This window comes from Limulus polyphemus, unplaced genomic scaffold, assembly GCF_000517525.1.
Source record: "Limulus polyphemus unplaced genomic scaffold, Limulus_polyphemus-2.1.2 Scaffold1783, whole genome shotgun sequence".
Lineage (NCBI taxonomy): Eukaryota > Metazoa > Arthropoda > Merostomata > Xiphosura > Limulidae > Limulus > Limulus polyphemus.
Window position 1 is genome coordinate 39,586 of NW_013667393.1, and position 25,590 is coordinate 65,175.

The 25,590-nt window shown below is 33.0% G+C and overlaps 1 protein-coding gene across 2 annotated transcripts in view; it reads left to right on the top strand.

Moving 5' to 3' along the window:
* LOC106464924 (replication factor C subunit 2-like) overlaps positions 1–25,590 on the top strand; it is a 42,558-nt gene that overhangs the window by 6,368 nt on the left and 10,600 nt on the right. For both annotated transcript variants that reach the window (XR_002611855.1, XM_013925096.2), the window contains exons 4-10: positions 8,007–8,113; positions 8,413–8,514; positions 15,289–15,389; positions 18,452–18,609; positions 19,386–19,451; positions 21,135–21,329; positions 23,869–23,995. Coding sequence is in view for 1 of the 2 variants with exons in the window: in XM_013925096.2 (XP_013780550.1) it covers positions 8,007–8,113; positions 8,413–8,514; positions 15,289–15,389; positions 18,452–18,609; positions 19,386–19,451; positions 21,135–21,329; positions 23,869–23,982 (843 nt within the window). In the remaining variant the exon portion in view is untranslated. The remainder of the gene's footprint in view (positions 1–8,006; positions 8,114–8,412; positions 8,515–15,288; positions 15,390–18,451; positions 18,610–19,385; positions 19,452–21,134; positions 21,330–23,868; positions 23,996–25,590) is intronic.

Below are 25,590 nucleotides of genomic sequence, written 5' to 3' on the forward strand. Positions count from 1 at the left end.
TGCCCACTTTCCAGTTTTTGCCCTTTTTTAGGGACCCCCCCCCCGTTCCCCCCCCCCAACGAAAAATATTAAAACTCATTGGTAGGAAAGTGACCATGTCACCACCCATTCTGTTCTTGTACTTCAATTTTTCATTCTGCATTCTTTGTCTGACAAACCTTTAGGGTAGTCTCCCTATCACAACAGGCTCGTTATAAAATACCAACCTCATATACACATTAGCACACGTTAAGTATTTATACTATATCTTTTAATACAGTATGTGTATCTTCACAAAATGTGATAACTTGTAGTAAACATTAAAAGTCTTTTGTACACAAAAAATCAGATTTTTTTAATGAAGTACTTTTATTAAAGATTTGTTTGTGAATATATCGAGTCTTGTTTTGTTACTAGTCTGAGTGCAAAGTGATTTTCATGTTATGATTAAAAATACTATTCTTTTCCCAAAAATCTCAAATTTTATTTGTGTAATCACTAAAAACTCGTAAATAAATATAAAACTTATTTTTTCAGTAAAACTTTATATCTTTTCAGTTATTACCTTTACCTTAATGATACACTTGGTTCTTTAGCCTGTGGACAATCATCAAAGTTGTAAAATTAGAAATAAAATGAGCAGTTGTGTCTTTTTTTCTTCCTTATTAGTCCCAAAGTTTCAAAGTACTTCTTTTGAGAGTTTCAACTGCTAAACATTTCACCTATATTTTCTTAGTTTATTTTACTGTCAAAGACTAAAGTAGAAACCTGCTGAAAATAAAGCAGTAAATTGCCCCTTGAATCACTAGACTGTTTACGCGACACTGTGATACAATACCATCGAAAGCAACAAAGCACATGCAAAAAGATAGCTGACTTGACCCCTGCTGTATCAGACTATATATCCTAAAATGTTTTCTTGGAAAATTCAGAGTAACCACACTGCATTTAGAATTGGTGAAAATGTTTATGCTGGCAACAGAACGTGTAACTTATCGACCTATGTACGTATCCTACAGTGTTCACAACATGACTTTTCCAGAGTACTTTGAACTTGTCAAAACATTTATTATGTGGTTCAGTGCTGATACAATAAACATAGCAATTCTTTGATTATTGGTAATCTTTTTTGGGGTGTTTGGAATTTAGAGGCATAGGTGTACAAAGATGTTATTTGAGCACATGCTTATAAAATCCTATTTCTTTATTCAGCACTTATTCATCAACCAATAAAAACTCAGGTTTCAGTACTATGTATGAAACTTGTTTGGTTTTGCAAGCCTTATAAGTCTAAGTCTTCTTTGGAAAACATTCTGACTTTTGTGGCTAAAGTTTAGTTCAGAAGTTCCATTACTCTGAATTGCAGATTATGTTGTAACATACATGTATTCTTTTTCAGTAATCTGCTTTGTTCAGAAGTTCTTCTTTCTTGAAGTTGAAAACACCTTGAGTTCTCTTACCTTGAAGTAAGTAATAATCATTTATAATATATATGCAGAATCTGTGTTCAGTAAATTCAGAATATAGTTGTTGATCAAAATCAAGTATAGCTGTTTTCGTATTTTAGCATCATGTGCTACTTCTGAAATTATGATACAGATCAGAGAATATATATACATGTAAAGCAAAAAAGTTGAGGAGCTGAAGAAGAAAAAATATCTTTCTGAGGAAGAGATTCAGTTCCTTCTAGATTTTTCTTCCTCGTTAGAATAAGAAGTTATTCAGTCAGAGGAATCAGATGTTGAAGTACCTGATGCTTCAATTTCAATGCCTCTGATAGAATCTGTCTACAAGCCCAAATAGCCATGAAATGTAGAACCAGCTCTACTTGACTCTGTCTTATGGACAGATCAAGATGTAGCTAATGAAACTCATTTGGATGAGGATGTTCTGGACTTGCCATGGCCAGATACATCAACACAGACATCACCATCACCACAGGGAAGAGGCAGAGCTAAAAGGAGTAGAGGAAGGGGTAGAGCTCCAGTGAGTGCTCTGGCTTATTCTTCTCCACAGTTGGACATGGGTAGAGATCACCAGAGAAGAACAACACCAGATACTTCCGTTCAACAGAAGTCTACGTCTACACCTGTCTCTGTCCCCACCATCACATCCAGTGACTGCTTGGGTATCTCTCTCCTTTGGCCTTGAGGTGCAGGACCATTATTTGATCACTCCCTCAGTTAATGGAGTCTCCTTCTGACAGAGATTTGCCAAATCATCCTAGGGCAGGTTCCAAGGAGGTCAATAGACTTCTTTCTACTAAAGAAAAATGTTGTGGTTGCAAACAAAAGGGTATTCTGCCCTGTTCTAAATAAAAATGGACACTTTGATATAGTGGAACTCAAAAGGTTTTTGTTCTTATTTGGATGACATTAAGGCCTTGATTGATACCTATCATCCCATGTGTCTCCTTGCAAGAAACATTCTTTCAGCCTGCTGATACTGTCACCTTTCAGCAGTTTTCCTTGTACCAATATGAAAGGTTGTGTGATAGTTGAGTTCATGAAGGTGTGGTGCTGCTGGTTGACCAGCATGTTCTCACCTTGTCTGTGCCATTCGATACATCCTTAGAGGCTGTGGCCATCTATTTCTCTGTGAGTTGTACCATCACTATTTGTTCTCATTACCTTTCTCTGTTTGCCCATCTTCCTTAGAGGTTTATCAGTGGATGTGGCATATTTATCACCACTGATTTATGCATCAATCCTTCTCGCATTCTCCTCCTTTTGTTCCCCACCTATCTGTGTTCTTGACATGGTTTTATGACCAGGATTAGTCTATCTCAACTATTGTTGATTAATGGGCAGCTCTCTCGACTACTTTCCAGTTTTCTCGTTCTGTCATGTTTTTTTCCTCCCCATTTTTTGTAGCTTACTTGACTGGGTCCTTAATGTAGTTCTCCATGCTCTTACCCTAGCTCCCTTTAAACTTTAGTCTTCCTGTTTTTCAAACCATCTGTCCCTTGAAATGTATTGTTTCCTCCTCCTTACCTGTATTTGTCTGTATTATGATGTGTATACCATCAATTCTTCTTGCATTCTATTTCATCGCTCCTATATCCTTATCTGGATTATGCTTTTCTCCCTAAAATGTATGCAGCGCTTAGGGTGATAGTGTTTTTAACACCCATATCTTTTCTTCCATTTTTCATATTTATTCCCAATTGCCTCATATGTCTTGATGATGCAGACTGTTGTTATTTGGTTTGCATTTCTTCCTTTTGTGGAATCTTTCATCAGTTTGCAATGTTTTTCCTGTTACTCCCACTAGATGGGTGTGACAGCTTATTTATTTAGTGTATTCTTTGCTGGATAGAGATGCATGTCAGCATTTCCAAGTGTCCTCCCATCTAATTTGTCACCTAACTCACTCATTGGCTGCTTACTTCTGTTGTTCACAACCCTATAATTCCAATGACAAGATGTGGCACCTCATCTGCATGGTTGGTGCCTGGATGACTCTTATGAGCATGTACAATATTTCTAGACCAGATGCATTTGGTATTGCAGAAGGAACCAAATATCAGGCCCTGACACTTGAAAAATGCACAGGGGCTGTTAGCAGGCTGATGCCATTTCTCTATTCTTTTTTTATAAAATTGGACAATAAAAGTTAATTTATATTGACTGAATTTTACCATATTTCTATTAAGTAAACTTGTGGTTGTATTTCAAAGTAAGAATATAAGGCAAGTATAAAGCCTGGCACGTTTATTTGATGAATAACAAGGTAACAATCAATAGTAAAAGTGGAAAAATTATAATGTTATAAGTTCCTTAAAGTCTGGCACATAACATCTTGACTAGAATCATATGATAATAGCTTTCTTCAGTTTCACTATCTCTTCAAAAAATTAAGTCAAATTTGCATAACCATATATCTCATAAAATATACTGAGTTACATTGAAATAAATCTACTTTGCATAGTCATTTTTATGTATCAAGCTACTTTGTGCTGTTTGTGTTTAACTGTTAGATAGTGAAGCATATTCAGTCATTATCCTCACAGGAGAATCATCTCCATCAGTAGTGTCAGTGTCAACATGAAATCATTTCTGTGCAATGAGTTCTTGAAAAAGAATCTCATCTGTTTCAGCCTGATCATTTGATCTACTAGACATGCTAGAATCACAATCATCCTCATCATGATGTCCATGATGACTTAAATCCTCATCACCAACAGAATACAATTTATTGTGTATATGTGACATACTATAAACATATTGGAAGGATTTCTATCAAATTTCCTTTTTGTCATTTTTGCCATAAACTTCACTAAGCCTGCCTTTAATATTTGTTCATTTTCCTCGTATACATACAAATTCATTTGTTTTAATATATAGAACCTTCTCCACTGTTGCATGTTTTAAACTTAAACCTTTGGTCAGTGAGAATCTGGGTAAGGTGACTAAACCGTGCCTCAACGACACTGTTACTGGGCTCTATGTAAATCACTATTTCCGTCAGCGTACAAACATTCTTAAATTCCTTCTTTCTGTATAGAGCCACAATATTCTTAGTTTTGAATCCATTCATGTGGTACTTAACCATTCTATTTATTTTTTTCCATTCTGAGCTTGTTTTAGTTTTATTAAAAATTGTTCATGTTTAGTGTCTCAAAAATGCTCTACATGTAAATGTAAACACTTAATTTCCCTGGTGGTGTTATCCCAGTTTGTTGGATCTATCCAAAACATACTTTGATAACGTTCACTCTCAAATAAGGAGAATCTTGTTTCCAGACAAGTCTGTACACTTGGAATGACTGTAATTCTCAGTTTGTATACAGTTTTCTCAGCACAGTCTACGTTGTTCATTAGGCTGTAGTGTATTCCTTGTTTTTTTTCTTTTTCTAGTGCTGTGCTTTAAGCAAAGTGCTCTTAAGATTTCAGGAACCCCATTTCATTTCCAGTTCAAGTCTGAACTTTTTCTAAAGATTTTCACAGTGTGTACCTGAAGTTTCTGTAAGGTATCCTTTGTTTTTTCTACTGTGTGCATTATCTGGTAGCATAAAATGTTTTCTTTTTCAAACTGCATAGACAGAACAGAACATGCATCCAGCACACCTTTATACAGACAATATTTTGACAGAAAAGTAAAATATTTCATGTTTATTAAGAGTCCATGAAATCTAATTAATACTACTCTCTCCTTAACCAATTACTCAGTAAATGATTTACTCCACATCTTATATGTGTAACAAATCGTGAACCATGCACTTTGGGAAAACTAAAATGCTGCACACCAAATGCACTAATTGTCTCAAGGTGCCTTTTCAACATTCCAGATTGTCTGAATATAGAATATATAGTTGTCATGAAGTCTTTCACATCAGCAAGTTATTTATATACACAGTCTTGAATGCCAGTTCAACTGTATGGGGAATGCAGTGAATGCATAGAAGCAAAGGCGATTGATATTTTATCAGTTTTGTTAGCAATCCATTGTAAACTCCAGTATTAACAGAGGCTTCATTGGCTGAAACTAGCAGGTAAGTGTATTTCTCTGCTGGAATTGAAACTTTTCCATCAGCTTTGAATACACCATTAGGGTTTCTTTTTAGATATCAGTTTGAAAACAGTTTTAACTTAAAAACAAAATTTATCCATAAGGTAATTTAGAATTGTATTCAAACTGATATGTCGTATATGTAATTATTTCAAATTTAAAGACAAGATCCCTAAAATGCATCATTCTTATGTCATCTACAAGTATACATGTTCAAGGTGTAACCATGGTTATGTGGGCTGTACAATTTGTTGTTTGAGCTCAAGAATTAAAGAGCATGTGAAAAATACAGTACTGTTACAACACCGGAAGTCACGCGACGCTGGGAGCATTCGCGCTGGAGTTTCTAGAAGGATTATGACTTATCGAGGAACTTCGTGAATATCCGAGTGTTTGCCAGGCACCCTCTTTTTTAGTATATAAGCCCAATAAATAAAGCCAGTGATAGATAGATATGCAGATAGATTGAAAACATAGATAATTGAGTCAAGCGACCGGTAGGCACCGTAAGTAAAGTGTGTGAACCACTGTGATTTATAGCGTGTGTGTGTGTTATAAAGGTTGACAAGTTTAAAGTGACTGTGGAAATTCTGTGTATTACAAAGTTGTATCAAGAAAGAATAAACTAGTTTTAATTAAGAAAGGACTTGTATCGCTGAAGTTCTTTTGAAAGAATTTATACCGGAAATTAACAAACGAGTAGATACGTAACAGTACATAATCAATTGGCCATTCTTCATCCATGTTTGCAAGACTGTGACATTAGAATTACAACCAACAAATTCAGCATCTTTGGCAATGCAGCTAATGAAAACAGTGCTCTTTTTTTCAGAACTAGTTTTTCTTGCCTGACTTCCAACATTAAGCTATACAAAAGTTATTGTTGAACATATAATCACTGCTACTTTCTCAAGAATAGCTTTTGCAATAACATGAATAAATTATTTCTTTCTATTGGTATTATCAAAATTTGATATCAGTTGTCCCCATTTTGTTTTTGCACTTTAAGTAGAGTTTTGTAAGCTGACAGAGGCTGTCCATCCACAGCAAGCAAGTAAGCTGTTTTATTAAGAAGCTTTCTGTATTCTTCCTTAGCTTGTGCATGGTGAACTACATTTGTTCAAGGTTGAAGAGGGATGTTGGAATAAAAAAAGACCATCACTAGCAGTACCAGTAGTGCTAGGAAGTCTTTTCATCATCTTCAAACACCTTTTTAAAGCTTTAAAAGCACAAATGTATAAACATATAAATTTTGCATAACATACATTGTAATAAAACAATTTAAAAAGAGCAAAGCTTGAAATAATAAAATAAACGGAGAGTAGAATATATGTAAAATATAATCTTAGTGACTGACAACACAGAAATTTACCAAAAACAACCTATGTATAGGCTTACCAGTTTATAAGAAATAAATATTCAACAAACATTTAATACTGTACATAAAATAAAAATATTTAATTATGTTTAAATTGGTGCTTAAATGATAAAGGTCACAAAATCGGTTCCCTAATTACTTTAGTAAATGCTTACTTGACACAAAGTTAGCAAATAACCTAAAGTTTGCAAGTAACTTGTAACTCAGTTAATGTGCATATCAGTAAGTTAAGCCTTGGCCAGTAACTTATAAGTGCATTCAAAGTTGGTGACAAAATTAATGTGAACTAAGATTAATTAAATTGCTGGATGTGTATAACACACTAAAAACTGTTTTGGGAACAACCATTTTTCATCTGTTTGTGTGGATGCCTGCATTTTGCATACAAACATCCTATACAGGCAACACTTGGGTTTACCTTTGAATCAAAGGTGATATAGTATAGTGACTATATCAAATCTTGTTCATTTTGGAAACTAGGCTGTCTTTGATGTCTGTCTTAACATTGTTGAAGTGGTTTGATTTATCTGTGGGTCTCCTGTGGTATATGAATTATGTGTCATGGTAACCATGGGAGTTTGGTATATTTTTGTATTTCCACCATGAATTGTATTGTGGATGTTATTTGTTCAGGTGTTTATGAATTCTTGAATTTTATCTGTAGTGTGTGGCCATACTTAGAATGTATCATCAGTGTATCTCAGCCAAACCTTGAGAAACATAGTAGTTGTCTTGGGGATATTAACTTTGAACAACAGTTGACACCCTAACCCTACAACTTTACCATAAGAACTTAAAGTACCTTAAGCTTATTCCGTTTCTCTCCAATGGCCCTTATTTAGTAAGATACTTTAAGCTTAATCTGTTTTCCTGTACAAGAACCTTCTCAGTAAGATACCTCAAGCATAATCTGTTTTCCTACTAAAATCTACTTAAATAAGATAATTCAAGCTCAGACTGTCTTTCCTTACTAGAGCTTACTTAGTAAGGCACCAAAATGTCAATCTGTTTTCCTATACTAGAATCTACTCAGTAAGGCTTTTCAGGCTTAATTGTGGAGATGTCTTTTAATTAGTCCTTAGTATATTACATTGGTTATTTCTGTCATGAATATTTACAATTGCTGATTTGAATTTAGGGACCACCTGGTGTTGGAAAGACCACAACAATCCTCTGTTTAGCTCGCACTATGCTTGGTCCTTCCTATAAAGATGGTATATTAGAATTAAATGCTTCTAATGACAGGTAAGAATCCATGAATTTATTTTGATATATCTATATATATATCCAAAAGTTAATTAACATTTTTTTATTATTACCATTAAATATAGTTGCTCTTTTAGGTTACAAACCAATTGATGTAAAAGAAGTTTACCTAATTTTTGAAATATTTTTTTTTAAGGCTGGAGTTTTTAATTGTGGTAATATTAATCAGTTTAATGATCTACTAAACTGTGTAACATATGGGCATATATAGAATGTTTGAAGTTGCTACAAGGTAAGGGAAATAGTCTTAGTATACTTATCTTCATTGAAAATTTCAGAGGCATTGATGTGGTGAGGAACAAAATTAAAATGTTTGCTCAACAGAAGGTCACTTTACCAAAAGGAAAGCAAAAGATTATCATCTTAGATGAAGCAGACAGGTAAGCATCAACCAATGAAGTATACTTGTAGTGATGTACAGTAATGAAAATAATTATGGAAACAGAAATGGCATACCTACAGGAGTCACAAACAACAAATAATGGTAACTAGATACTGAACTCAAATTAGTGGCAAAAACCATAAGTACGGGAAATGAAAAAAGCAAACAACTTGTACAGTTACACCCAGTTTTTATGCTGCTGTAGAGGTTACCAAAGTGCAGTTGTGAAAGATTGTTCTAAATGTGTTGTATTATTCTTACAATTTAGCGAGGTTGTTTAGTCACATAGTTTATATTGTGCAAAATATCCTTTATTTTTCCTCACAATTCAGCTAAAATGTTTTGTCGCAGAGTTTGTTTGCAGTTGTGCAAAATGTTCTGTTTTATTACCCACAACTCAGCTAAGTTGTTTTATTGCCTTTTCACCTCTTCAGTTTTTACCTATCCCATACAGCATCATGTTTTGTAGACTTATGTTCAAACTTTTATTAAACTACTATTTTTATAAATGTGTATCCATAAATTTGGAATCAAGTTGTAGTTTGTAGTTCAGAAGTAAATATAAAAAAAAGGCTAAATATCAATTTTTTATTTGTCACATGGTACATTGTCTTCTGCTTTTGCTCAGATTGTATTGTGGGTGTCATATAATGTAAAGTTTACAGTTTTTAATGAATTAGAAACTCAAGTTACCGATATTGACAAGCTAGAATGTAAAATGTATCGATCCCACCACAGTGAGTCCACCCACCTCTTCTTCATTTGAAAAATACTTGTTTACCTTTGCCTGCTTCTCTAATGTATGTGTTTATAACCAATTGAAAGTGCTTATTTTGAACTATGTAATCCTGTCAGTCTTTCAAAACTATTTATGTGGGTAAAGCCATTATAACCATTGGAGTGTTTGAAAAGTGGTGCTTAAGGTGATATTCTGATCAGAAATGAGATTTTCTAGACCCAAATACAGCTTAGTTAGGAAGTCTGATAAATTACAGTGGATTTTTGTAGTATTAGTAGAATAATTTATAATTTTGTGTAATTTCAAAATGCATATATGAAACCTGCAAATTTTATTATTTTATACATCCTTCACATGCAAAATTCAACTAGGCTTAGCAAGTACGATACATGAGTACTAAAATACTTTGTAATATCGTAAGTAGTGAAGATCATTGTTTTCTCTCTCTCTATATTTTTTATTTACTGTTCTATGTTTTAAGAAAACTGAAATTTGAAAATGTATTATAAATAATAGTAATATATATATATATATATATACATATGTAATGTGTGTTAATTGAAATGTCACTGTATTTTACAAACTACTGGTATGCTAGTACTAAGACAAAGAAGAGCAAGACATTTGTACTTTATAAAAGCCAATTTCATGCCATTCAGTCTGGTAACATAAGTTTCACATGCACCACATGATTTATAACCTGTGTGGTGGATTATTAATTAGACACAGTTCAGAGGTCAATAAAACAAAAACATTAATAAATATAACTTGATCTTGTGCTGTTATTTCTTTATAATTTGCAGTCATTATAAAAAGAAAAATGGGTATTTTAGATTTATTTCCTAATTTTTTATGGTGGTTATGAGGCCGTTCAAAGTTTTTCTGAAATTAGATTATGCAAATGATATTTGACAATTTTCAGATGAAGAAAAGTATTTTTAATCTTAAAATCAAAATTATTTGCATGTTGGATAGTCAAGTTTCCAAAAAAAAAAATTCATGAGCAAATTTTTAATTAAAATACCTGATATTTTGTGTGCAGAAGCCTTGTAATGTTTACTGATAATCTGTGAAATTCATGAAGATATGTGTACATTATCAAAAGTTATAGTATGATTAATTTCATGGTTACTTTGGTGTTTATGTAATAGGTGCAATGCACTTAACCCCTTAGTCAAAGAGTTAATATCAGGAATTTGTGCTGGTCAAACCATGGTTTTGAGTTTTCCACTAGCATTCTTACAGTCAAGATATTGTTTCACCACATTTTCTGTATCATTAGAATCATTTCTGTAAAATGAATCCCCACTCAATTAGTTATGTTCTTAATGATAGCATGGATCATAATATTTTTGTACTTGCAGGCCCTTGTGCCATCAATTTTGTGTAGATCTTCGACACTATTGGCTGAGTTGCAGCCCGAAACGTACATTGATCTTCCACCGTGCTGGATATGTCATACTTTGACTATAATATCATTCTGATCTCCTCTGTTGAACAAACTGTTGTTGTTTTTACTAATTAAATTGAACTTGGATTCATCTTTAAAGAGCACACATCTTCAGCTTTGCCAATTTCACTGTTTGTGGTTTGATGCCTATTTCAGCCTTTAGGTTTAATGACTTCTCAGCAGCTGTTTTGTTTTAGCAGTTACTCATGTTCTAGCACTACTTAATGTAAATGTGTAATTTATATTCTCAAGGTAACGTTCACACCTGTATTTATGTGATTTATATTTGACTATCATCATTCTCATAAATAACTTACCCTGAGATAATTAATTTTATTTTTGAGGAGTTTCAGTTTTCTACTTCAAACAATTCTGTAATTAAGATTACCAATTTCTCTGTCCTTCTTCAGAGTCTTGCATACAGGTTGTATTGAGTCATGAGTGGATTCATACTACTGCTGCTAATATTGGACATAGTATGCTTGCACTAGTATTACTTGAAACAGTAATACTGTTTGTATTGCTAATACTGGGTATAATAATAGACCTTATATTGGTGTGACATTTTATGATTAGTTGTAAGACAACTTATCGGTGCACTTATCAACATGTGGCTGTACTCTGGTGCATTCGTATTCACACAATAAAATAGTGGCATTCCTGTAATATTTGCCTTTTGTACTTTTTTTAAAACAATTTTCATAATTATTTTCAGTACTGTATATTTGTTCATTGTTTCTGTTGTGTAGGAGTTTAGATTATTTTGTTGAATCTGATATTAATTATCTTGTAGTGTGAAAATAAAAAAAAAATGTTGTAAACAATGACCAATGAAGAAATCATATAAGACAAGAAAATTAAAGTAGCTTGGCATATTTTAAACTACACTTCTTTGTTACCCATGGTGATTTATTCTTCATTTCATCTTGTAGCTTTGTGCTTTGTCGTCACTTAAGTTTAACATTTCAGCACTTCATGATTTTCTATCTCATTTGTGTATGAGATGAGTCAGCTATTGGTGTTTATGTGTGTCACTAAAGAGTTCTCAAGTGTGACATAAATTTTATAAGCCCTGAACTTGTATCTTTTTACTTTCATGAGAAGCTTTTATTTAGAAGTTTCAGTAGTGAGTAATTGAAAGGGTGTAAACCCAAAAATAAAGTTACATTTATTTATTTTTTCACTAGCTTAATTACCTTAAAGTCACATTTTTCTTAAAACAATGAAAGCATCTTATGTGTGTGGCTTTGTAATACCATCTTAAGATTTGTCTGGACAGGATATGGTGATGGAGTGACCATAATAAATTGTGGCATGCAGTTAGCAGAACTTTTTATGGTTGCAAACCAAAATTCGTTTTCACTTTCTAGTAAACTGTTTGAGCCTCCCCTCCTGCAATAAGCATATATAGAAAACTAACATCATTTGTACAAAAAGCAGAACTTGTTGAATTTTCAAAAAACTATAAAGTTTGCTATAACAAAACTAGAATCAAATGTACAACAAAGCATAATTTGTTGAACTTTAAAAAACTAATGTTTTCTATAACAGAAAATGTAGAAAAATTTTAGGTTCTCTCAGTTAAAGTATAATTTAAACTATTATTTTGATTACTCTGATAAATTTTTGTATCTAAAAAATTCTGGAATATTAAGAGGAGTTTTTCTAATGGACCAATCAGCTTTTATATATATGAACAGCTTTACTGTGCAGCAAAAGTTAGCTCAGACTCCTAGTGAAAGATGCACAGTTAGTTGTGATTTACTCTATTTAACTCTCTCATTTAGTTCAATCTCGTTCCATCTATAAACCCACAAGTCTGAAATTTGGTTTATTGTCATTTCAGGGTTTCAGGTCATCACATGCTTTTGTGTAAGCAAATGTTAACACAGGAATTTATTATTGAATGTTCCAGTCTCACTCCTTGGAATATATAACTTTAAAAAATTATAAGCAATTCAAAGTTTTAGAAGAAAAAGTGATTTCCAAAACATACTTACCAAACTCTGACACTTACAGCTATTCCTCGACCTCCAGGGTTTCAACCTTACCCATTTAAGCATGGTTTGATGTTTTCTCACTTGCTCCAGTCTTTTATACCTACTCAGTTGATTTTGGCTATATACTCTCCACCTACATCAATGCACTTTCTATCCTGGTACTGTATAAAAGTATCTCATTCAGATAATTTTATCACTTTTTCTCGACAAAACGTTTATACACGGGTTTCTCTACACAAGTGCTGCGATAATTAATGTATCTGGTTGTGATTTTCACATCACCTATTGGCTTTATGTATAAATTATATTCAATAATCATTATAAAAAAAATTGTGACACCATCCAGCTCCAGCATTATGTGGCTTGCACTAACTCATTTGAAGGTGATGGAACTCAACTTTTATTCATTGGCATCCTTCAGTTTCCCGAGATGTATCCCCAGTTATTTTGATGAGGGGATTTCACAAATTGATCTATATTGTTTATTCTGGACTTTCTTTACAGGCGAGGAAATTTCTGAGAATCACATCTCATCAGTTTTGTCACATTTCTGTATCTTTAGCTGCTATTTGAATTACCTGCTGAAGGACATCGTATGGGCTGGTATGTGGTCTTCTCCAAATACTTTTCTCTCAAGTTCTTTACACAATCTGAAGTTTCGTCTTCTGAGGGTTTTTTGACTACCCCTTGACCATTTTGACAACACCTGCTAGATTATAAGGAGGAGTTAAAATTTTTGCCTTCCTCTTGTCTCTTTACTTTCCAGAGTCCCTTACCTCCTTTTTTTTAATAGATTCCACTCTGTGGCGAGTGTTGCACAAACAGGTGTGCTTTTATCAGTCCAATTCTGTATTAACAACCAATTTAACTATACTTACTTCTGGTTGTAACAGGCTCTATAGAAATGAGGTGTTCCATTAGACCGTCTAGGAGCTCACCAGATGGTATTACCATATTATGCTGGACTGCCACTCATGGACTATCATGAGTAAAGCTAAAAGGGACCCTGCTTATCTCTTCTAGTCATCAGATTGAATAAATCAGGGCTGGTTTGCTTTTAAAGATATAGGGAACTTGACTTACCTATTGCACTGTTTCCAGACCACTGCTCCTCAAGACTCCCGAGTGTGTATCACCCCCCCAGATTCTACTAGTGGAGCCAAGGAGTCTTATCACACCCAGTTTGTAGTTGCTGGGGTGGTGAACAGAGCCTTTTCCTCCAGAGTGTTTGAGTTTTTTCCCCAGATGTTGGTAGGAGTGACACAGGAGCCTACTCTTAACACCAGTTCAGATTTGATGCTAAGCTATCCGGTTGGGGTGTGCATGACCCTTCTTTTTGATCAGTATTGGCTAAGTATATTGTTCATGGAAAGAGGTCCACTGTCTCCTTGTAATTCCAAATGTGAAATGATCCCATCCTGGTTGGGGAGTGAGGATGAATGTTCATAATTCCAGACTGGATGAGTTCTGTTCCTTTGGTTGAGTAAGGCATACATGATCCTGTTGTTCCGAGCCTGGGGTATTGCCTTTCGGACTTCTTGAGGTGGAGGAGAAAGTTTGTCCGCTTCTGTGTTGCTTACTTTCTCATCGTGATTCTGGTAGATCTGAATGCATCACTCTATGGCTACAGGTTGGGATTCAATCAAAATTATATCTATATATAATGTTGCAGTCCAATTTTCCTATCTACTGACATGGAATATAGGGACCAAGACCCCTTAATTCCAACCACGAGTTGTGGAACTTTGGCTATCTGGTTTGGGCTGGCCTATAATGATGATTACTCATGTACTATTCCACCCTTGATACAGGAACTAAGTTCCGGGTAAAGAGCATACCTGTTCTGGATGTAATGCAGTTCCCCCACTCGAATACCACTCTTACCTTGGTGCACCCCTGTTCTATGCAGATGCTTTCTGTATGGATAATGCTCTCACTGATCCCTCCACCTTCTCAGTGTAGGATTCTAGCTATAAGTGTTGGCAAATAGTATGTTTTGGAAGTTAACATTTTCCTAAATTGAAAATGTATTTCCAATAATAGTTACCTCTGCTGACACTCTCCTGCCCTTCCTCCCCACTAAGAGTTGGTGTTAGGAGACTGAGATGGTGTTAGTCTCGAAAAAGTAATAAAATTATCTAAATGAGGTGCTTATATACACTACCAAGATGGAGAGTATATTGCCAAGAGCAACTGAGTGTGGTATAAAAGATGGGAGCAAGCAAGAAAAAATCAGACCAATGCTTTGATGGGCAAAGTTGAAACCCTGGAGGTCGAGGAATAGCTATAAGTTTCAGCGAAGGAAGTATTTTTGTAAATTTAATAAAATGTTAACTTTCAGTTATCATAATATAAGCCAAAAAATGTAAACATTGGTTTAAGTGCAGTTATGTTTTAAAGATTTTTTTCTTTCTTTTGATGTTTAAGACTGGACTGGACTTTTTCGTTATTTAGTATTGATATTTGTCCTTTGAATCTTTGAACTTTATTTACAAACAAAGCAGAAAGGAGTAAGATAATGATAACCAGTGATACCTCAAATTGTACATTATATGTTCTGTTAAAAATGTTTATTTTCTCTAGCATGACAGAGGGCGCACAACAAGCACTACGGAGAACCATGGAGATCTACTCAAAGACAACACGCTTTGCATTAGCGTGTAATACATCAGATAAAATTATTGGTAAATATGTTGCTTCTTTGTAAGTAGACACTTAGAACTTCTACATTATACATTGTAGAGATACTGAAGTTGTAATTTTTATATTTATTGTTTACATAACTGTAAGTGTATGAAATATATTGCTTTTAAGAAATTCTGTAATATGAAAAATTCTAAAGCAAAACTGTTGTATTCTTAGAATCAGGTTTTACTTTTAATACTATTGTCAAAATTATCTCCTTCGCTCTTACAAATGGACATAAACATATTGAAAAAATCTTAATGTACTGTGAAAAACACATTTGTAATAGTTTAATAGTTGTATTTTTAGAAAATATTATAATGAACAAATCATGACAGTTGACCATCAAATTACTGACCTTGTGATGTTGAGGCACCCACTTAACTCTTTCTACACAGACTCAGTTGAATTGACTGACCATGTGAGGACTTTGTACTCATTTAAATTCATTAATTTTGGTACCACTAACTTTTGATATATTATGTGTATCTTCACAAAATTTGGCAAACTTTCAGTAAACATTACAAGCCTTTCACATATAAAAAAAATAGATTTTTTATGAAATATTTTTAATAAACTAAAAAAAAGATTTGTCTGTGATTATATCAAGTCTTTTTTTACTAGTCTGAGAGCAAGGTAATTCTCATGTTGAGATTAAAAGTGCTTTAATTCACCTAAAAAATCTCAAATTTCATTTACATAATCACATAAAACCTTCTAAATACATTTCAAACGCTTATTTTGAGTAAAACTTTATATTTTATGTTATTTTTTTCTATCCAAGGTTGGTCAAAAGAGATTCCTGTTTTTACATTTTAATTACTTTTGTAATAACAAGAAATAAAGTACTTACTTTTTTTTCTGTCGACTGTCGATGACACTTAACCCTACTTTTTTATACTAATGGTAGTAGTGCAATAAATAATTTTTATTTAATTAAGTAATGCACCAAAGAACATAGAATAATAATATGCAAAAAGCAGGCAATGTCCCATAACAATCATAATTTTTCTAGATTTCTAAGTATGCGACAAGAGCTGTTACAAATTCATCAAAGCTAGTCAGTATGTTACCCGTGCGAACGAAGCTTGTACTGAAAGAGAAATTGACAATTCTCTGTTCAAAAAACAACGTAATATAATGCATCATTTGATAGATGAAAACCATGGCTTTCTGTTAGTTATAAATAATATAGAATTGAATGTAAGAGAGAACTATTAACAAATTCTGAAACAGAGGATGTGACAAGAGGGGTCTGATTTTCTGTTTTATTGGATTTATAACCAAACAAGATTGAAGGCTATAAAATTATGCTTTGTCTGAGAGATGACGATTTTGTAGTGAGTAATTTGTATTACATTTTGTACTTATTGGAGTGGTGGTGTATAAATTAGAGAAGAGGAGATCCCTAGAGAAAAAAAAATGTCATTTCTCACACTAGGGGAAATTCAGGATTTTTTTTTAATATTGCTATATAAAATTAAGAGCTTAAAACCAAATATTCTATTAAAATATGGATTATTAGCTACAAATTTATACCATGGTAATTGTTATAACATATACAAAAAGTAGTTTAAATTTCTAATGTAAATCACTAAATGCCTTGTGACGTGCAGTAAAGAATGTCCGTGCAGATATGGTTAAACCTGATGGTCAAAACATCATTACTTGTTTTGTGTTTTAAATAAAAGGTTTTAATACCAGTATCAGCTGTCTCTAGTATTATTAAGTACAGTAGTACTTAATAGTAGGGGTCGACAAAGTTTCCAAATAATGCATTTGCCGAAAAACCATCCTATTGAATTCCTAAGTGAAAAACTGACCATTAAAAGTATTGGTTATGATATATTATGTGCATATATAATAATGATATGCTAAAAAGATCGCTACCATTTCTGGCATAATAATTCAAAAATTTCTAAAAGAGCAACATTTTTGTTTATTACCTACCTACCTTATCATGTCAGTGGGGCTAGCTCTAGATGGCTCGGACTATTGCTACACGATTTCTCCAGCTTACTTGACTGGTCTGTGGGTATCCACTTTTGATATTTTAGTAAATATAAACAGATGTTTTATAAATGGTAAACATATCATGCACATACTTAAATATCTTTTCAACCCAAGAGAAGGCGCTACATATCGACGGATATACACGCAACAGTTTCTAAAGATAAAGTATATACTTTATACAGGTACAACATAAAAAATTATGAATGTTAAAATGAAGTACGGGTCCTGCTACAAAAGATTGTTTTAAAATCTAACCAACTAGTATCATTTTACTTGTGTATGTACTTTTTATTGCAGCATTTATTTTGTTTTGGAAACTTCTTATAACAATTCTATGAATAACCAACAATCCCTACTTTCCATTAGAATTTTTTTCCCTATTTATATAAAATTACTGAGTTGTTTGTATACCATTCACTGTTGGAGGACCACATATTGCATCATGTTGAAAATTTTATTTTTTTGTTTGTTACAACAATTGGATTAAGGAATTGAACAATATAGGCATGATAGTTTAAACATATGTGAAGGCCCAGTTGCATATATGCTGTAAGTTTAATTCAATTTCCAAGGGCTTCAGTTTCCAAGGGCTTTAAAGAATTATAAGTCATACAGAGAAGGGTGTATATCTCACCTTCACAGAACTGTAAACATTAAATTGCAAAATAAAACCATTTGTATATTTTGTTAATGTCTAAAATGTATAACTTGCACAAAATTGGAAACTGCTGCATATCATCTTTGAGCAAGGCAGGGATGACTCTCCTTGCCCCTACGATTTATTGCTGGCTCCTAAGTATGGAAATGTATTTGGAAATCACTATATAGGGCTGTGTACAATGACAGCTAAGCCTACACAATGGTTATTTGCTTTGATTTCCCTTTATTAACACTTGTATGATATTAGAGATATAGTTAATGTGCATGAAATTTGACATGACATCCTTATTTGTATAGTTAATGATACACTTATTTGCACTTTTAAATTTTTACTGAATCACAAAAGTCCTTTTTTTCCTGAATAGTTCAAGAATTTCTTTTGTTACAGAACCAATCCAATCCCGATGTGCCATGGTTCGATTTGGAAAACTTTCAGATGCACAGATCTTGAGCAAGTTGCTTGCAGTGTGTGAAAAGGAAGATGTAAGTTTCACAGAAGATGGAATGGAGGCTGTGGTGTTTACTGCACAAGGGGACATGAGACAGGTAGGAATATAAGCTGTGATGTCTACATCTCATGAGATGGGTAAGAATGTACACTGTGGTGTCTGTATCTCATTAGACAAGTAGAATACAGGCTGTGATGTCTACATCTCAAGGAGACAGGAATATAGGCTAAATATAGGAGACATCAGACAGCTTGGAATATAGGCTGTGATGTCTACTTAAGCAAATGGTAATAAGTAAAGCAATACAGCTTACTTTACCTATATATAGGCCAACTGGTTAAGTTTTTTGTCTAAAAGTCATTACAAAAGGAAACAAAATAATTCACAAAGGTGTTCTTTAGAACACACATTAAGAGTCAAAAATCCTGTCATCAGAAGTCTAATGATAAGCAAAGCATGTAATCTGTTCTCATGACTTTAATCTGGTTAGCTTTACAAATATTTGATAGAAAACCTTATTATTTGCTATTTCTTTTTCCATACTTGCAAGTTGTTAAAGGAAGAAAGGAAATGATAGTTAATAAAAATGTAGTCAGTGAAGAGTTTTCTTGTGCAGATTTAGGAGTACTGGCTCCTGAAGAAAATTTCTACTTACTAGTAGAATATTATAGACTGAAAAGAGATAATGGTTAAAACCCATGACTTGGGTGTAAAGATACAAATTTGTCTAGGTTTTTAAAGTATCAAGTATAGACATGAATAATGATTGAGGTCTCTTTGACAAAATGTATTGTTCTTGGAATTCCAAATGTTTCCAGTGATTTATTAAATATAAGTAATGTTTTAGTGAACAACTGTGTTCAATTCTTTCAGGCTTTGAATAACCTTCAGTCAACATACTCAGGGTTTGGTCATGTCAACAGTGACAATGTCTTTAAGGTATGTACAAGTACAGCCTCAGTTTGCTGAGTTACTCAGTGAGACTTTTAGTTAATATTTTTGTGATTCTGTTTTTAATAAAGTGATTCCAAGATGCACCATTTCAAATATTGTTATAATAATGTTTAAAGTTTTCAAAATTGTTCTAAGAGAAATTAACATAATATTTTAGTATTCCTGATAGAAATTGTAAGTTATAACTTATGCTGATAAACCTTCAACCTACCAACTTGTTTATCTACTTTTAACTACTTGTGGGGGCCACATATTACATCACTTAGAAAACTTATACTTAAGTAAAGAACTGAATAAAAAAAAAGTTAGACAAGATCACCCATTTAGTGATTTCTAAACAATAAATTACATTCTATTTTTCCCATTCTTTAACCCTTTGGATACAAGTAGGTCAAAGTGCATGTGTAACTTAATATTACACAAGTTTTTATTTCTTAATTTTACATAATCTTTCCACTCCTATTTAGCTTTTGAGTTTTACAAATTACAAACTTTATATTGTAGATATTGCTGAGAAAAATCTGTCTTTATAACCTCCAGTCATCTTGTTTTACTTAAATATAAATCAAAAAGTCAAACTTACATGCCATACCCTCTTATCACATACTGCCTTTCAGAAAATGTCAGTAATTCTCTGACATTTGCTATTACATTATTTATAACCAATAGAAAGAGAATATTTTAATTTATTGATTTACTTATAATGCTAGCTTATTCTCACGACAGCTTTAGAATTATTTGGTGTACAGATTTAAAGTTGCTATTACTGAGTTCAGTTTGACCAGGCAAGGAAATTATTTCAACACACTAATAGCTTAGCTAGAAAGCAGTTAAGTTATAATAGTTATATGATGTATGCTCCGTACATGTTGATATTTTGTTATAATTTCAATATTTGAAATAAAAATTCAATAAATTACCCACACGTAAATACTAAATTTCCTGTTTATAAGGTATATTTTTATTTACTGTTCTAAAGTAACTTAAATGTAAAAGCATATCAGGTTACATAAAAAAACATAAATAAAATAAAAATATTTCTCAGTATGGTATATTATATATGCGATCTGCACATGCGTTACGTAATTGAATACTTTGTTTTACTGTAACTTAACCTATTTCCTTGCCAGATATTTGTAACTTTGTTATTCAGGTTTAATAGTTAGACACAGTTCAAAGAGCAATAAAATTAAATAGAAACAGATGTAAACTGTTACAAGCCTGAGGATGTATAGAATGAATAATTTTAATTTTCTGTTACAGTCAGCAGTCATTCTAGAAAGAAAAGGTTACAAGGTTGGTGAAATAAACCGAGCTCATATAGAGTTATGGTAGAGGAAGTAACACATAAATAATAAAGTTTTACGGAAAAAAAATATATTCATTTAGGGAGTTCTAGAGGTTATGCAAATATTTCTTTGTAAAGTAATTCAACCCAATTGTGAAAGCACTAGCCCCAGAATAAGTTACGTGATTCTTGCCTTTCAGTTACTATTTAGTTAAATAGTAACATTGTGTATCTAGATGCTTGAGCATACAGCTTTTACCAGTGTTGTTAAGAAGGTTGTTTAAAGTAGAGCTATGTGTTGATTGCCTCAGTTTATTAAACTTTCACCAAGCTACTGAACCAGATGTACAGCAAAGCATGTGTTCATTTCTTTTAATTAGGTGTGTGATGAACCTCATCCTTTGCTAATCAAAGATATGCTCCAACACTGTGTAAGTGGCAACTTTGAGGATGCCTACAAGATCATGGCCCACCTATGGAAACTTGGATATGCTTCAGAAGACATTATCAGTAACATTTTCCGAGTCTGCAAAAATGAGAGCATCGCAGAATACTTGAAGCTAGAATATATAAAGGTAGGTTTGTTTTTTTAGCTTCAAAACAGCTAGTGTTTAGCAATTCAGCAGTTTAAAAACCTATTTATGAATAAATGGTAGGAACCGTCTTTTTCTATTTATGAATTTGGTTCTCATGGAAGCTCATGGAGTTCTCATTCGCTCAGGAACCTTGGGAATCTGATAAAGTTGGGTTATAAAAGGATTGATGAGAATGAATCTAGTTGTAAATTTTGTATTACCTAGTTTGAAAAGGAATTATATACAAAAAGTAACACTTTATAGAAAAATAATATTGCAGGTACAGGGCACTTATTATATTTAAAGTCAATGAAAGTGGATGACCATTGAAACAATTCAATAGTAATTTTCCTAAAAATAGTTATGAATAAATATGAAATGTGCAGTCAACCCAATCCTTTTAATCAAAGCATATTATGCAGTATGATTGTCTAGTGGGTCGTTTACAACTGTCTTTTGTCATTCAATGTATTGTTTCAATAACGAAAATTGCATTGCATTTGTTTTTAAGCAAAAGAGTAACTGCAATGCATTGTTGGAAAAATGTTTTGGTTTCAATGGAATAGGTGCATCCAGCCTAATAAAGCACTCAGATTTGCTAAGTAGCTGCAGGGATTTTTTCCTCTGGATGCCATCACTCCTTGTTATTTTAGTGAGTGCAAGAAAATACTGCTATCGAAGTGAGTGCTTTTTGACAGTTGTCATTTCTTTAAGAAGTGTCAAAGAGGAGATATTCAAATAAGTATTTAATGTGGTGCAATAAAATCATGGATGTATATAATACTGATATGAGAAAAAAATTGTACATAAACTGGACAACAACAAATATATACTCAAACATGTTCCTATTTTTATGCATTTTTCCATTCATGTTTCTATCTTTGAAATATTTCTTTCATTCAATTTATGCAAAAAGTTTTTTTTTTCCTGAAATTCCTTCACAAAAAGTTTAAATTTTAATTTCAGATTGACCATTCAGCACATATGAAGATTGATGATTCGATGTTAATATCAAGATGAAATTTTAGAAAAAAAATTTCAAAAAATTTATTGTTTTCCTGTAATGTACTCTTGAAAAGATGCTTTTTGATGTATGATTTTTATCTATAATTAACCTTTCAGGAGGTACAGAGCATGGCAGACATTTGGCTATTATACAGGGTGGTCCAACATTACCTTTCCAATTTGAAAATTTAATAATTAAATAACTAAGGAAAAACAACCATGCAGTTTTCAACATCTTATAGCCCAACTCAAAAAGTTTTTATTGACATGTCAGTAGACTTCTACGGGTACATTGATAGTGGCTTTCAGCATGTCTAATCGATATTCAATTTCAGTCCACATTTGTTACAAAATGTCCACAGTTACAGTGATGATGGCATCCATTATCCTTGTCTTTAGCTCCATGATGTTTGCTATAGGTATACAATACTTGATAACCATAACATATCCCAAAAGAAAGAAGTCTAGTGGTGTGATATCTGGCAAATGCAGAAGCCACAGAATTGGCCCACCCCAACTAATCCATTGCCTTGGAAATGCCTGATCTAGGAAGCGTCTGACAAGCAAATTCTAGTGAGGTAGAACACCATCCTGTTGAAAAATTATCTGTGGTTGCATTTTCTCCAGTTGTGTGACAACAAACTGTTCCAGCATTTCAAGGTACATGTTCCCAGTAACAGTGCTTTCAGTGAAAAAGAAAAGACCAATAATCCTGTCACACATTCACCTTTGAGCTATCATGCACAATTTCAATGGTGTCATTTGGGAGTTTCCAAGCCCAAAACTTGGTCATTATGACGATTCACTTTACTTAAGGTATGAAATTTAGCCTCTTCGCTAAACAGTACATGAGCTAGAATTATGTTGTCTTCATCTATGCTTTCAAGGAAGTTCTCCACAAATGTCTTGCTCTTTGTTCTGTCATCTGGTTGCAGTGCTTGTAACAACTGAAGTTTATAGGCATGTAGATGAAGTTTTTTGTGAATGACACAGAGCAGGCATGTTAAGTTTTCGTGAAGCATGCCAAAGTTATATATTCATCACTGACAGAGAGCCTTCCAGCACCCAGACACTAACATATTGCCTGTCTTCAAGAACTTCTCAATCAACTCCCAGATAGTAGGTTTTGATGGTGGTTCTTTCCTGTACTAGTATCTGTAATTATGCTGAACCACAGTCAGTGATTTGGATTCTGTAAGCCAAATGATGCATTGAGTTTTTTCTTGCATGGTTACCATTTTATGGGATAACACTACTTACTTGAGTGAAAACTAACATGACAATAAAACTCTTTGAGTTGGGCTACAAGATGTTGAAAACTGCATGGTTGTATTTCATTAATTATTTAATCGTTAGTTTTAATAGAAAAGATAATTTTGGATGACCCTGTGTGTATATATATATATATATATATATTATTTTGTCAAAAACTCTTAAAATACTAAGTGATACCTGTCAGTATTTCTTTAAATTGAGTAATAGGCAGTTATTCTGTTGACGTAGTAGAAATGGCCTTGATTTTTTTTTGTTTCAGGAAATAGGCTACACACACATGAGAATTGTCCAAGGGGTTTCATCTCTGCTACAAATGTCTGGTCTGCTGGCAAAGCTGTGTCAGAAAGTGGCAGTTCCTGATGTTTCTCAGTAAACGACAATGAAAGGTGATATACTGAGTTCCTTCCACACATTTGTAAATCTAATTTATTTCATTGAGCTGAATTTAGTAGAGAAGACATTACACTATGCAAAAAATTTATATTGTCTTTTCATCAAAGCAAGCTACCTACATAGGTCAGGGCTAGTAATTAACCATGTGTTGAATATGGCTAGTTATGTATACTGTTCTCATGTTACTTTATATAATGATATCAGAATAAAGTTTTGTAAGTTGGGTACCTTAGCCATTAACAATATTTTTGGCCATAATCCCACTACAGGATTCATAATTTATTATATAACGTTTGTGTTTTGCAAGTAGAATCCTATTTGATGCTAGTAAAATGAGATAGCAACTTGTGTTTTGTTAAGCAAGTTCTATGGGCAAGATTGATTGATTTTATTCTTTTGTTCTTCCTGCATAGAATAACTGAAATTCTCTTTAAGGAAGCTTAAATTCACTGTAAAAATAACAGTGCAGCAGTTATCTGTTAAGAAAACTGTTTCAGTGTATCCCCACATTATGATGCTACCACCAAATTGTCTCCTCACTGTACACAATGTATCTTTCACAATGTCTTAATAAGAATCTCAAAACGTGTTTGAAGGTCAAATATAAAATTGCTTAGAAATGGTTTGTGGTGGTTCATTAACAATGCAATTCATCTTTTATCACTAAGCATGGTAGTGCTGAGTATGTAGGGATAGGCCAGGAATAAATTGGCTGATGCATATTATATATTGCTCATCATAGTCTCAAATCTCTTATAGTAATCTAAGAGACTTTTATAAACACTTAACATAGGTTTTAAAAAGCTATTAAGATGTTCAGCTTAGCTAAAACATCACTAAAGTAAAGAACTGGCATCAGAAGGGCTAGCTTAGGCATTGCCATCCCTACACCATCCTTATTTTATTTTCGAAGTTGTTTTTATTAACTGTTTCCCCTATTTTTTTAAACAATACAAGTGAATATTTTATAATTAATGGCAATTACTATGAAGGCAGCAGTTTTAGTCTGGTGTGATGAGTTGTCTTGATAGACATCATGTACTGAAGTTAGTAAAATGCTGTATTGCTTCTGCACTCAAGTTAAAATGCAACATTTTAGTGTGTAAGTCATTGCAACAACTTCAAGCATTGGTAAGCTAGCCCTTCTGATGCCAGAAGCAGAATAATCAAGTAAACATTTGGCTGTTACGCTACCCGCCAGTTCCTTACAATGCAACATTTTAGTGTGTAAGTCATCGCAACAACTTCAAGCATTGAAAAAAAAGTACAGAAACAAGGTAGGGATGAATACACAAAATCATACAAAAATCCCTACATAATTAGCCACTGAATCAATGTTATAAGCTTATGGGAATTAGCCATTGTAAGACTTTATAGCATTACTTAGTTTAAATGTTTTCGCTTAAAACTGAATTCATGCACATGAAAGGAATTCAACATTTAGTTTAGATATAAAAACTTTTTTGGAAAGATTTGGCTACTTATGTAGGGATTTTTGTGTGGTTTTGTGTATTCATCCCTACCTTGTTTCTGTATTTTTTGTCATTGCCATTTCTACATCATCCATTTTTTTTTTTCAAAATGTTTT